The sequence below is a fragment of the Halichoerus grypus genome, chromosome 10 (assembly GCF_964656455.1).
Source record: "Halichoerus grypus chromosome 10, mHalGry1.hap1.1, whole genome shotgun sequence".
NCBI classification, from domain to species: Eukaryota; Metazoa; Chordata; class Mammalia; order Carnivora; family Phocidae; genus Halichoerus; species Halichoerus grypus.
The window spans coordinates 64,490,679-64,504,009 of NC_135721.1; the positions used below are offsets into that span (position 1 = coordinate 64,490,679).

The 13,331-nt window shown below is 50.0% G+C and overlaps 1 protein-coding gene across 4 annotated transcripts in view; it reads right to left on the reverse strand.

Moving 5' to 3' along the window:
* Positions 1-13,331, reverse strand: part of EML6 (EMAP like 6) — a 260,832-nt gene that overhangs the window by 10,224 nt on the left and 237,277 nt on the right. For 2 of the 4 annotated variants that reach the window (XR_013441823.1, XM_078056549.1), the window contains exons 28-34: positions 10,619-10,697; positions 7,976-8,105; positions 6,450-6,548; positions 5,259-5,432; positions 2,297-2,505; positions 1,297-1,454; positions 516-630 (exon numbers count right to left, since the gene is read on the reverse strand). Coding sequence is in view for 2 of the 4 variants with exons in the window: in XM_078056549.1 (XP_077912675.1) it covers positions 516-630; positions 1,297-1,454; positions 2,297-2,505; positions 5,259-5,432; positions 6,450-6,548; positions 7,976-8,105; positions 10,619-10,697 (964 nt within the window). In the remaining 2 variants the exon portion in view is untranslated. Of the gene's footprint in view, positions 1-515; positions 631-1,296; positions 1,455-2,296; positions 2,506-5,258; positions 5,433-6,449; positions 6,549-7,975; positions 8,106-10,618; positions 10,698-11,657; positions 12,896-13,331 lie in introns of those variants that run through there. The other 2 variants (XR_004923257.2, XM_078056550.1) reach the window with 2 other exon arrangements.

Sequence of the window (13,331 nt, forward strand, 5' to 3'; positions counted from 1 at the left end):
GAGACCAACACCAAAAAAACCCAACCTTGCACTTGTTTCTGAGATTCAGCCCAGGTATGACTTGAAAACCTATGGCTTTGAGTCACAGTTTGATGGCCCTTCCTGCCCCCTTACTGCCCATGTAACTGTGGGCACAGGCAAATTATTGACTATCTCTATGCCTAGAGTAATAATATTATCTGTAATAGCAGCTAACATCCACTGAATGTGGCTATGAGGCAGGCATAAGGAAAGGCACCATGCATTATAATGCATGTGATCCTCACAAGGACGCATGTGCTGGAACAGAAAGGTTAAGTAACACACCCAAGGTCACACAGCCCGCGCTACTCAGAAGAGTCTGCACCTGGGTCTGTTGGATTCTGCTAAGCCAACTCCCCATGGCAGTTCAAGCCCCACCTCGAAGGCTGGTTTTAAGGATTCAACAATGCAGCACAGGGAAGGTGTCCGGCCGAACTAACTCTCCCTTGGGCCCCAAGGGGACAGCTCGGGGTAGACCGGCCCCGCCCACTCACTTTGCCCCGGCACACGGAGCGCACACACTCCACCAGCTGGCCTGTCTCCAGCTGGAAGGCCCGGCAGCGCTTCATCTCCTGGTCCCACAGTTTCACGGCACCTCCTTCTTTGGTCCTAAAAAGGATCAAAAGGCACTTAGCATGTTGGCCCTTGTCCTAAGACTTGCCTGTGACATGCCAGGCCCCCTGTCCCCATCATCAAGGTCACAGCCACTGGGGCCCAGCAGGACAGACCCTGCAAGGTGGCCTCTTTCTCGGCCCCACCGATGGGTAGTTACAACCATTTGGACTGGCAGATTTCCTAGAATACTTTCAAAGGCCACTATGGTAGAAGGAGAGGATTGCGATCTAAAAAAGTCAAACCGTGTTTTTATCAGATCAAACATGAAGAGAAATGCTTCTCTGTTTTTCTGCTTCATTTTCACATCTCTGTCCCCACGGGAACTTCTCTCCCCTCCTCCCCAGCCTCCCGCCCCCCAAAGAGCTACAGAGAGGAACACTTGATGATCAGCATAGTCACTCGGGTCTATCCAAGAATTTTAAACTATTTTAAACTGGATTTTAAACTACCATGAAACCAGCCCTCCCCATCTCTGACTTATACTTCTGAAAGGTTTGACCTAGGGCCCTCTCGGAGAGCGAGGGGAGACTGATCTCCCCGCTGCAGCAGAAAAGATGGGAGAATGAAAAGCTGCATTTTCTCCCAGGGGGAAATGTTTCTGTCACTCTCTCCCAAGACAGTAAGAGAAGCCCAGCTATCCTCAGGGGAGTTTCAGCTTACGGCCGCTCTTTGCCACCGGTCACTATGAGTCCGTCCCGAAGGGTTGTGTACATTGTGAAGACGGGGCCTGTGTGAGCCTTGGCCACCAGCCGGATGAGGAAGTGGTCCTTCCACACGTAGACGTCTCCATTGATGGCACCCGTGAAAGTAAGGTTGTTCTGTAAATAAAGGGACACTTTCCACACCAGGACACTCACAGCAGCTCTCAGGAGGGTCCCCTCCCAGCCACCTGCTCCTTGCTTAGGTTACCAGAGCTAGAGAAACACAAACACACGCTCAAATTGACCTTCTGTGCTAAGGAAAGGCAAAAGACTTGACAGGAGACCACGAGGCAAATATGATAAGAAAATCACTCAGCCCTGAAATTCACTCTCCTGAGTTGGTTTGGGGCATTTGACTTCCCCACTGTGTGCACGTCTGCATGCAAATGAACTTCCATCCTGGGATCCAGCCCCAGATGACTGCAGAGTAAGGGGTAAGGGGCAGGACTCCAGCCTAAACTTTCATGGGCTTGGGAACAGGGTGCGTAAATCCACACCTGCTGGACCAAGACTTGGCTGGGTTTCAGAATGTCCCCAGGGGAGCCTGCATTGGCTGAGGGGGCCCCACAGTTGGGGCATCTGTGGCACAAGAAGGCTAGGAGGAATTGGGAGGCTGTCCGGGGGGGAATCAGTCCCACACCCTCTGCACTTCTCTAACCCAGACCTAACAGGCTTGCAAGTCAGTCTGCCTTTACAGTGATGAAGCTCCTGCCCTGAGTGAGTTGGGGGGGGGGGTCCTACCTTTTCTAATGAATATTTCGAGGGTAAAAATAGGGAAAAATACAGTCAACTCACCTGTCTGTGCTAAAGAAAGGGAATAATGGTTGCAAGTAAGCCAATAAAGGAGAAAATGGGGAAATAGCTTTCTTGTTGCCTGCAGCTTTGTGGCTATAAGTGCCCCCCCATGCCCATGCCCAGGGGTCAGGGTCCCCTCTCAGGAAGCTTCTGCTGGAACTCACAGCACCGAAGGCCACAGAGAGCATCGTCTGCATCTTGGCAGCTTCCATGGACCCGATGACCCCTTTCTTGTAAAGCAGGGCGCTGCCTGCCAGGGTCCAGAACTTCATATGTTTGACCCCGACGGACACAAATTGGGTGTCTGAGTCGGGGCGAAATTCCACCACAAATATGCGCTCCAGGTGACCCCCTCGGCTGGCAACCTTGGCGCCTGTATGGGTGAGAGATTCTGGTGAGGGGGGTGTCCTCCCACACTCCGGGTCAGGCACTAAAGTGCAGCTCACTCAAGATGGCTCTCCATCCCAGCAAGGCCCAGGGTACCCTGCAGATGTTCCTTCTTCCTCAACAGCACCCTCCCCACCTCAGACACTACTCTCAACACCTTATAAAATGGGAACTCTTATTATCCCCAAATTACAGATGAGCCAAACTGAGGCACCGGGAGGTTAAAATAACTTTCCCAAAATTGCTCTACAAATAAAAGGTGGAGCTGGGGTTATCTGAGGACAAAAGTTAAAGCTCCACAGATGAGTCAAACACATAAATGGGGTTGAGGAAAAAACTAGTAATTAAGTATAAAAGGTAGAATTTTTAAACCTAAAAACCATGAAAGAAAAAGGAATGTGAAGGACTTTTTTTTGAAGAACGTAAAAGCAGAGAATCTTGGAAAGAAATAAAGAACTCTCTAAAGGAATGGGAGTCTCCAATTACACTCCAGAGGAGGGTTCAGCTTCCCGTGGGCGGGAATCATGTGGTGAGTTCAGACACCAGAAGTGAGGAAATGAAGGGTGCCCTTTGCCGTTTTCTCATATCTGGAAGCTTCCACCCCTGGGGCCATCCCTTCTTGCTGTGTTCATGGGGGCCTGGATGTGGCTTGTGGGGGTGAAGTGAGATGGAGGGTTATGTTCGCAGCACTGCCGCTCTGGAAATTTCCCAGGCTCTCTCTTTTCCGCCCTGAGAGTACACTTGAGTGGTTTATTTTGCACCTTCTTCTAAGCCACTGTTTGTGTTTTCCTGGTCTTACTCCATGGACCTTCTAATTGTGGGCACGCCTGTGTCCCGCCTTGCAGTGGCTTCTACTTTGCTCAGAACAAGTTTCATTCAAGTATCGAGGACCTGACAATGTGCACTTTATATAGTAAGCTCATTTTGTACTCAACTTTGTTTCTTAGCTACACACACACAGACCTGGAGTTCCACAAAAACAGTCCTCCAACAAACGAAGAATGAATAATATGCTCTCTAATGGTAAGAAAAATGTAGATAAACCACCCTCAAAACTGTATCATCTGTAAACAGGACTTGAAGTGAAGGAAAAACCACACACAATCGGCTCAGATGAGCTGGTGGTTGGTGACACAACATTAGACATTATAACTGGCTCAGAACCCTTCTGCAGACACCCAAAGGCTGGTTCCAACAAAGACAATGGGAGAAAGTTCCCCAAGAGAAGGCTTCTCTTGATCATGTTTAAAAGCTTACTTAAAAGTCCTGGCTCTCCCAGTACCCCCGTCCCCCCGGAGGTCGCAAGGCGCCCCGGGTGAGCAGGAGTCTGGGCTGGGGCAGGGCCGGAGCAGGTGCTATCCAGAGGGGCAGATGGCAGAAGGGAGGAGGATGGGCCTGGACTGAAGGACTAGCCTGTGCGCGGGGCCCAACAGGACGACTCTCTTCCAAGGACCTAGGCATGGACTTGGTCTTGGCCGCTGCAGACGGCAGAGTTCGTGCCGTAGAAGAAAGGCATAATGAAGCCAGTTAGGCCCTCACAAGAAAGGGCTTTATAAGAGATTTCCAGCAGTGGGTGGGCTGCCTTGGGAAGTGACGTGGGCCATCTTCCTGCAAGTATTTGGCCGAGGATGGGAGTCAGCCTGTCAGGAGTGCACTTGCAGGGACTGCTCTACGGGGGGGATCCAGACTGGTCCTTCCAATGCTACAAGGCTACGAGTCTATAGTTTAAGACCCTCAATGTCTCATCAGGGGCTGAGTCTATTTAAGACCAACTCGACATGACAGGAAATGAAGCTGCATCCCCAAAACTTAGATAATGGGGCCATTTGGGCGCCATGCACCAATGAACAAGAAAACGAGAAATGGACAGGATAAGATGAACGAGTCTCATCATAGAAGTTTGCAGGTTCCCAACCTCTTTTTCTCACATGGGGGCTCAGGAGGCATTGGAACTTAGCTCCCAGCTCTTTCTACCTCCCTCCATGGGGAGGTGCTGAGATAATGAATCTCTAGAAGCCCTGAATTGGAGAAGAGCCACTTCCGTGCGTGCCTGGCTCAGTGTGCCCCAGATACGGGCTGCCCGGCTGGAGACAGACCTCATTAACGTCCTAACTAATTGGATCTGTTCTGCCAACCTGAGAATACACTCAAAAGATTGCACATCTTTGATTCTAACATGAACATAAATTTAGTAGCAGCCTGTGTGTGTGTGTGCGTGAGTGTGTTGGGGAAAGGCAAGAAAGAAATCCTGTTACATTAAATGTAAACCTTGATTATAAGGTGAATCCCCATTTCGAAAAAGTTAAAATGCCAAAAAATTAAAAATTAAAAAAAAGTGTTTCTGAGCCCATGGTGGTAAAATCCTGCCCCAGTTCCCGTAATAAGGCAACCAGGGTGACAAGGCTGCAGTGGGATCTAGAGGTCACGGAAGGAATGTCAAGGACATGGACATTTGGGTGGGAAGGGAGTTAGGATGGAAATGGAGGAGGCCACGGTCTTCTGCCTGAGGAGGAAGGCTGCCAGCAGAGAGTGCCCACAGAACCTTCACTCAACCAGCCCGGGACTGCCCTGGCCGTGGGGTCCAGGGGTCTGATGGGCAGTTTCTCCAGGATTCTCCGGCTTCCACAGACCCAGCAGCAGTGCCCACGGTGGGCTTCAGAGTGGGGCCCATGGAGGTTTGAACCCCGCACACACCACAAGCAAGCCTCCCAGAGGAACAGACGGCCTAGCTCCTTTTACCTTCCTGCCAACGCCAGACGGTGATGGTGTGCTCGGGGTCCACTCCCACCGACACCAGGAGCTTCCCGGTGGCACTGAAGTTGATGTAATTCACCCCTTTTGAGTGGAAGCACCGCAGCATCGAGAGGGTGTGTTTGGTCATGGCGTCCCAGATGTGGATTGAAGGCGTCGTCCCTGAATGTGTGAGGCGTGACACAGAACTGAGGCTGGAGAACTAAGGCCATGCTTAGGTTCACCCCAAAGTCTTTTTAAGACCAGCATCCTGGGGCGTTACAGTTACTGGGCCTCAGAGACCCCCAACCTGACCGGGCCAGCGGTGAGAGACGACGAGACACACATGCCGTGCTTTTAGAGCCGGAGGCCTAGGGGGCACTTACGTCCCGCACACGCACTTGTGCAGGGCTTTATACAAAGGAAACTGGTGAGCTCAGTGATTCATATCGGCAGTTTTGCCAGATACAATCAGCAAACGCGACACAGCGACATGACTTTGCCGTGCAGATTCCAACCGCTCACGGATGGAGCAGCCTTACCTGGGGTCTCCGTCATACCAACTGCATTGGGTGGACAATGGCAATGAGGAAGCGTCAAGGGAAGACAACAGCTAAAATAAGTCATGTTTCTAATAGCGAGGCACTTAGCAGCAGCATCAGGAAGCTCCAAATTAAGCTTAGAAATGGACATGGGTTCAAGGAACACAAGCAGTGGATATGTTTGTAAAAACTGCCTTTGAAACGACAAAGTTAAAAAAAAAAATAAAACAAAATAACACAACACAACTCTCACAAATGTGAATCCGTTCACATTTGTCGTTGGCAGTTCCCCAGGGTCCAGAAGAGCCAGGCGCACAGACTGCAAGCTGCCCTCGCCAAGCACAACCCCAGACTACAGACGTGGGGCTCTTTATCTGACCCCTGGCGTCTGAAAAACTACCCCCACAAGTCCACAGGGATGGGGCACCCGTTTATTTGGACTATCAGGCTCTGGTCTGACTTTATGATCCCTCCGAATTACCAATCACTGGATATTTCAACCCAGACGACACAGATATATTGGGGGCTCAAAAGATAACAGCAATGTCGAGAAAGGGTAAATGTCAGTAACCCGCCCGCTCCCTTTCCAGATAATTGCCAGTCAGGCAGTGCCCCTGCTCTGCTGGGGGAAAGCTCGGTGACTGCGGGACCCTCCTACCTATCTGGCTGGTGGCCACCACATTTCTGTACTTGGGGTGCTGGTTCACCGTGAGGCAGAGGATGTCATCCGTGTGCTCGAGGTAGAAGCTCTGGCTCCCTAGGGGCAGACACGGGAGGGTGAGTGGGGGCGGGGGGTCTGCAGACCTCTCAGGGCAACCCAGAACTATTATGTAGCGTCTGCAAATGCCTTGTAAAACTGAGCGGTGAAGGCTCCAAGTTCTCAATTTTAGAATCATGCCTGGGGAGCTGGGAGACCTTTTTTTACATTTACAGATTCTGTTCCAGGCCGGGCAGAAGAGCTGGGGTCTATTCTCTAGCACCTGCCGGCCCCTGCTGCCCATGGGGGTCCAGAGCTCAGTCCAAGTGCAAGGCTCCCAAGGGCCCAAAATGATAACGGAGATACTACCTAACTGAGCAAAATGGCACCACTTACTCATCTGAAAGGGAGGGCTGTGGAATAGGAAAGTAATCAGGGACTCTCTTTCAAATCCTCCTTATTTCTCAAAGCACCAATCCACTTGGGTGCCTAGACAGCACAGGTAAGGTCTTCACCCCGTCATGCCCTCACTCAACATATGTCACAGGAGGTAGAAGAAAGTTATCATCGACTATGACAAATGGGCCTGCCGACGTCCAAGGTGGCCACTGTAAACCCATCCAAAGGCCCAAGAACTAAGAGGCGGATGAAGGCACTGGTAGACAAAGAAATAGCACATTGCTACTAAAGTGATAATATGTGGCTACACAACAGAGAAAACATATAGGAAATTTCAAGGCCCTCCTTTCCAAAAAAGGCAAATCATTATGTGCTCAGTGACTTCACGGTCTAAAAATGTATGCATAAACAAGTGTGCAGACTTGGGAAGAAGCATAAAAATATGAAAAAAGAAAGGGGGTCTGTTTTAAGATAGGAAGCGAATAAGGCAAGATGTGAACACATTTAAATCCGGTGGCAAAGATAGGGGTGTCAAATTAACTTCTGAACGCTTCTTTCAGCTTGCGGTATTTCTTTTTCAACTATTTGTTTGAGCCATCCTACAGTGAAGGGACATTTGGGGTGATATGCTTATGCTGTAAGAGTTCTCATTCTTCTGGCTAACTCGTCAAAGCAAGCCAGACTTGAAAATCTGAGCTGCTAAAATATTGGTCACTGTGAAAAATTAATGAGCAAAGTTCCCCGGGGCTCCGTTCTTGGTAACCGGCTGCAAGGAATTTCTCCACTCCCCACACCCTCTTTCCGGCTCCTGTCCGCCCCTCCCAGCCTCTGAGCAGCTGACGGAAACGTGGACACCTCCCTCCGAGGGCTGGCAGCAGGGTGTTGTTAGAAAGGAAGAGGGCTTTGACCTTTGAACGTGGGCCTCCACACTTTCTAGGACCAAGTGATTCCAGGCTGGAATGGAGAGGACCGGCTCCCACAGGCCGAGAAGGCGCCAGCTCCTGGGCGTCTCAGGAGGGGGAGGCACACCCGGGGGGGGGGGCGGGAAGCAGAGCCTGCCCTCAGAGGGGGCCCCGGGGCCGCGTTACCTGTGGCCAGGTTCTGCAGCACGCCAGCCGCCGCCGTGTGGAAGATGATGTCCGCGCCGTCATTCAGGTAATGCAGGTTGTTGCGACAGTCGAATCCCCTGTAGCCAAACACGTGATCGAGAGCCAGCTCCTACATTCCCACACACAGAGGGGAGCGGCCCTCAGAGGAAGCAGGAGCAGGGCCGCGAGCCCACGCTCTGGGGGCAGCCAGCCCCTTACCTCATGGGGACCGCGCGGCGGGCTGGACAGCCAACCCCAAGCTGAAAGCCTCTGGCTTCTTGGCTAGCTGAGGAGAAAACGCAGCCCTTTCTTTAGTTCCCTGAAACGCTAGGGGGACTAGGCTCCCATACAGAATTACAGGCAGTTTTCTAAATAGGCCAGATAAGCTTCGAGGCTCTCCAGGTGAGTCCAGGCCTACTGCTGTGAGGCCCTACAAAGGCTACCTGGAAGTTTTGTGTCTGTGCCTGGGCAGGCACTCTTTAGGGGGGCTGAATGGTGGCCCAGGGGTTTGCTTGGATTCCCACGGATGCCACTGGGACTGGCAGAGCAGAATATCGAGGCAAATGGCATGCTCATTCTGTTGCCTGGTGCTCGCCCTACAAAGTTTCTACATCATTTGCATTTTTTTTTCAACAACAAGATACTGTTCTGGGTTTACAGTCTTTCTCTTCTTCCCGTCTTGTCTTCCGTCACAAAGAGCAGTGGCCGATTAAGATCAGATCAGTTATTAATGCGATTTGACGCACACGTACTGTTGGCAGCTCTTCTGTGCTAGGCACGGTGCTGGTGGGTGGGGTACAAGATTAAGAAGGTGTGGGTCCCTTTTTCTAGGTTCCCCGATTCTAGGTTCCCTGATTTCTCTCTCTAAAGCTCATCAGTTGCAAACATCAGATTAATTGTCCTAAAATACCATAACCCCTCCTTACTCCGGAACATTCACTGACTTTCACTGCATTTGGGATAAAGCCCAAACTCCTAAGCTGGCATAATTACCCCTACTCACACATGCCCTGTACCCCTCGGTCAAGCTGAATTGTCTATTTAGCCCACTTATCATGAGCTTTCCCATTTGTATAACTTTGCTTTTTGAAATCTCTCTTGCCTAGAGAGCCCTTCTCTTCCTTTCATCTCAGTCTTCTCCCACCCCCATATGTCTCCCAGAAGCTGCATGTGTAATATGTGACCCCTCATCCTGGTGGACACTAAGTCAAATGGGGCCAGATAACCAGGAATTTAGAATTGAGGACACTGGTAGGCTTGGCTGTCTAACTAAGTGAGGAGATATAAACTCAGGGGCTGGGTCATACCCATCATCTACCAAAATAGTTCAAGAAGTCTGCAGAAAAAGAGAAGGATGCATCAGACATACAGGGCCCTGGTGGGCAGAAAGAGGCACCACCTTGGTTTATGATGGCTTCTCAGCTTCTGGATCCTGTCTTTTCCTAAAGCTCAGCCGCCATCTTCTGACCTATGCTCTGTTCCATGATAAATACCCCCAATTAGTCCTCCTTTTCCAATAAAAAAATTTTTAAGATGGATTCTTCTGTCCTTAGTGAGTTCACAGTGTGGTAGGAGGGACAGATGACTGAGAAATAATGGCGGTAGCACGTATGACAAGGGCAGTGGATGGGGGGTGTGTGTGAAGGAGTGTAGGAGGGTTTAGGATGAGGAGAATCAGGGAAGCGCACAGAGAAGATGCCAGAGAAGATCTTAGAAAGACCAGGGTGTGGGGAGGCAAGAGGCAACACCTTCTAATACACAGGGTCCTGAGGGCCCACCCCAGCATCAGAGAACATTAAGTAAGGGGTTTGGGGACTGGAGATTTGAGGTGCGGTTGCAAATCACAGGTGCTGAAGCTGGAAGGTGGCTCCTGGTTAAGGTTTTGAAACCAGGCACTTGAATCCCCCCAGCAGGGTGGTAATCTCCCAGGTCTTAAAGCTTCAGTGAAACTTGAAGAGTTGTATTTTAGAGCTCGAACTCTGTGGGCAGCAAGATGTGTCAGAGAGGGAGGGGACTCTGAATGCAGAAACAACAGCTAGGAGGCCCCTCTTAGAAAAGAACAGGTCCACAGAGCGGCAATCCTTAAGTAGGAACAACCGAGTTCAAATCTCTCTTTACTCCCTGGCTTGGAGAACTTGGGCATGGGACCTAATCAGTCACTTAACTTCTGGAAGCTGGTGTCCTTATCTGTAAAATGGAAACAATAGTACTACCCTCCTCACAGGTATGAGAGGTGCATGAAATACGTCTTGGGAAGTACGTACACAGTCCCCAGCTCACCGTGAGAGCTCCCACAACATTAGAGACAGTGAATAAACTCGCGCTCCCCGCTGTGTCTCCCCTCTTCTCCCCTGAGGGGGACTAGGTCTGGGGGAAAGGAGTCAGGTTCGAAGGACATGGGACATTTGCAAGTTAGTACTGACAGGATCCCATGACAGGGCTGAAGGAACATGACCCAGTGGGTATGATTCCCTGGGATTGGGGCCACAACGCTATGTAGGAGGGAGAGAGGACAAGAGAGATCCAGCAGGTCCATTCAGGTTTACTAGAAGGTACCTATGGGACAGGCAGATAGTGATGTCCACCAGGCAGGTCTTAGAACACTGATATCAGATTAAAAACAAAATAGTTTAACCTCCTCACCTCAACCAGTTTCTTTTTTTTGGTGATATTGTTCTTCTGGAGTTTCTCAGGCTGGGGAGCTGCTCTGCTAACAGGCGGTCTGGAACAGAGAGTGACCAAAACAAACAAACAAACAAACACAACCCAAAACATAGTGTTGAACAAAAGGCAGCAAGGTTGCTGGTCCCCACGCAGCAGACCCTCCACCTGGGTTTGTTCTGTCCTGCTTCCTCCTTTGCTCCCCCAGAAAGGGTAGATTCTGACATTAGGGGTCCCAGATGATGGGGGCATGGATTTAGAGGCACTGGGGTGGGCTACGCCACACCTAAAGCATCGTAGTCAGGGATCAGGCTCTCTACCTCCTGGGAGCCAGGAAGAACACAGGAGCCAGAGGGGCTGATTTTCAAACCAAAGAGGAGCCTAAGAATGAGAAGGAAGAGGCTATGCTTCCTGAATCCACCGGCCATTTTCCAGGCAGGAACGCGCCTATGTTGTTCAGAATTAGGTGGTCAAAATCGTGGCATGGTGTGAAGTGGGACTTACAAGTCAGGTGTGGGAATGGGCCCAGATGGCCAAGTGCCCAGGTCACTCTCGATACACAAAAGGGCAAGTGGGAAATATAGGGAGAGAAGGCAGAAAGAATGCCCACTCGGCCCTACACCTTGGGGTTATGGTTTACCTTAAACTGCTACCATCATCCCAAAGTTTGCCTTTCCCTGCTCAATTTTGGCTCTGGGCCTCCAAATTTAGCTAAGAGACTGTATGATGGGTAAGCTCTCCACTCTTACACCAGTAGGCCAACTTTTTGTAACATGGGGTTCCCTTAAATCAGACTTCCCAGAGTTGAGGACACGAAGGATGGGTGGGGAGAGACCTGTCCCAGCTCCCACTGCAGGTTCCAAATCCACCAGTTACTGCTCTTGGGCTATGCAAAGAGAAAGGATTACCTTGATCCCCTTGTAAGCAGCAAACAAAGCCAAGGGAGAAACTTAGTACAGTTCAGAGCCACATTAGCAACCACCTCATTCATGCACAAGCATTATCCAAGTGAACAGACATTCCTGTGTGGCACAAACCATGCTTCCCGGGCATGCCAGCAAAGAACTAAAACAGAAATGAAAGAGTGCACCAGTCTACGAATTCAGAAAGCTCATACCCTGGCGTCTCTGGGCAAACTCTGCACTAAAGCGCCTACAGAATAGGGAGAAAAAAGGAAGCCTTGTCAATGCTTCCCGCACGCTCTCTGCGACTTTGTGAATGCGCCTGGGGACTCGGCTTATGTGAGAGTGTGCTGGGGAAAAACCTGTGGTCAGAGAAACGATCACATCCTCCTGGATGTCGCTGGCAGTTACGCACAATGGGTGCTTTGTTTCCGAATCAAGTTCGACTCATAATTTAGCCTAAGAATTCCCAGTGTTTCTTGGTCGGGCAGCTTGCCTGCTGGAACGGCTTGTGTTTTTGTGCTGGGGCAAAAACAAGTTACCTTTATTTTCTGAGAAACTCTTCAATCAAAACAGGTTATATAATCATAAGTGATAATTGGACCAAATGGTATTATTATCTGCGCTGAAGAATAGGGAGCAAGCACATCTCTGCAAAACGACACCCCCGGCTGATGTCATTTGCTGCCAAATTGAGCAAAACCGGGAGGCTGGGTGCATGCCAGTTCTCGCAATTAGACACTTCCTTCACATTAATTATCACTTCCCAGGACATCTGCTCTTTCTTCTGTTTTAGTGGGACTTTCAAATGAAATCCGTGGGTTTCTTCTTTCACCTAAGAATGTTCAAGTGTGTGACAAAAGCAAGCCGAGGTCTGAGATGGGGGCAGGAGGACACTGGGGCTGCAGCGTGGTTCAGAGGCAGAATTTGAGATTAACACAGGGCTCGTTTCCGGGGTACACACAGGTTGTATAATATGTCCCATATTATACAGTGTATACAAAGTATGCATCCAAGCACAGACACTGCATAGTCATATATACACGAGATGGTATATATATACACATAGAGGCAATCCGATGCTTTTTTTCACCTTGATTTTCAGTTAAAAACTGAAAAGTAAAGCAATCTCAGAATGTTTCTTTCTTATTTCACAAGCATATGTTTATAGCTGTATTGCTTCAAAACTGCAGATGAGAGGGGCAAAAGGAAGAAACCTGCATGGTGGCAAATTCAGCGGATTGTAAGTATAGACCCTTGGCGGTTGTGGATTCTGCATGAACGCTTAGTACTGGATGCTCATCGAACACCTGGGCTTTTCCAGAGTGCTGTGAATACTTACTTGACAATTCCCTGCCTCCAAAGGAAAGCAAGTTAAAACACAATACAAGCATTAAAGGCTTCTTTCCAGGCATCTATAAACAGTGTTCGTAACATCAGACATGGGAGGAACTGCCAAAAATCTCAAACACAGCCAAAGGCTGGAGGTTTGGCATTTTTCAGCAGATCTAAATCCTTCCAGATTCAGATTCCATTGGAAATGTGACTCTGAAAAGCTTTGCTGAGGTGGGAAAGAGTAGGGTGCATGAGAACATTCACTCACTTTTCAGTCCAATAAACTCTTTATAGCTGGCTGTCCCAGCTGGTACTCAGGATGGGAGAGCCAGGAAGGGAGTGAGCGCAGTGGGGATTAGCGGGGAGACACGGGAAGGTGAAGAGCCCAGTGTGGGGGGCGAATGGTGGGGGGGATCCCAGAGGGGTGGAGCAGAGACACAAAGGGGCATCTGGAGGCA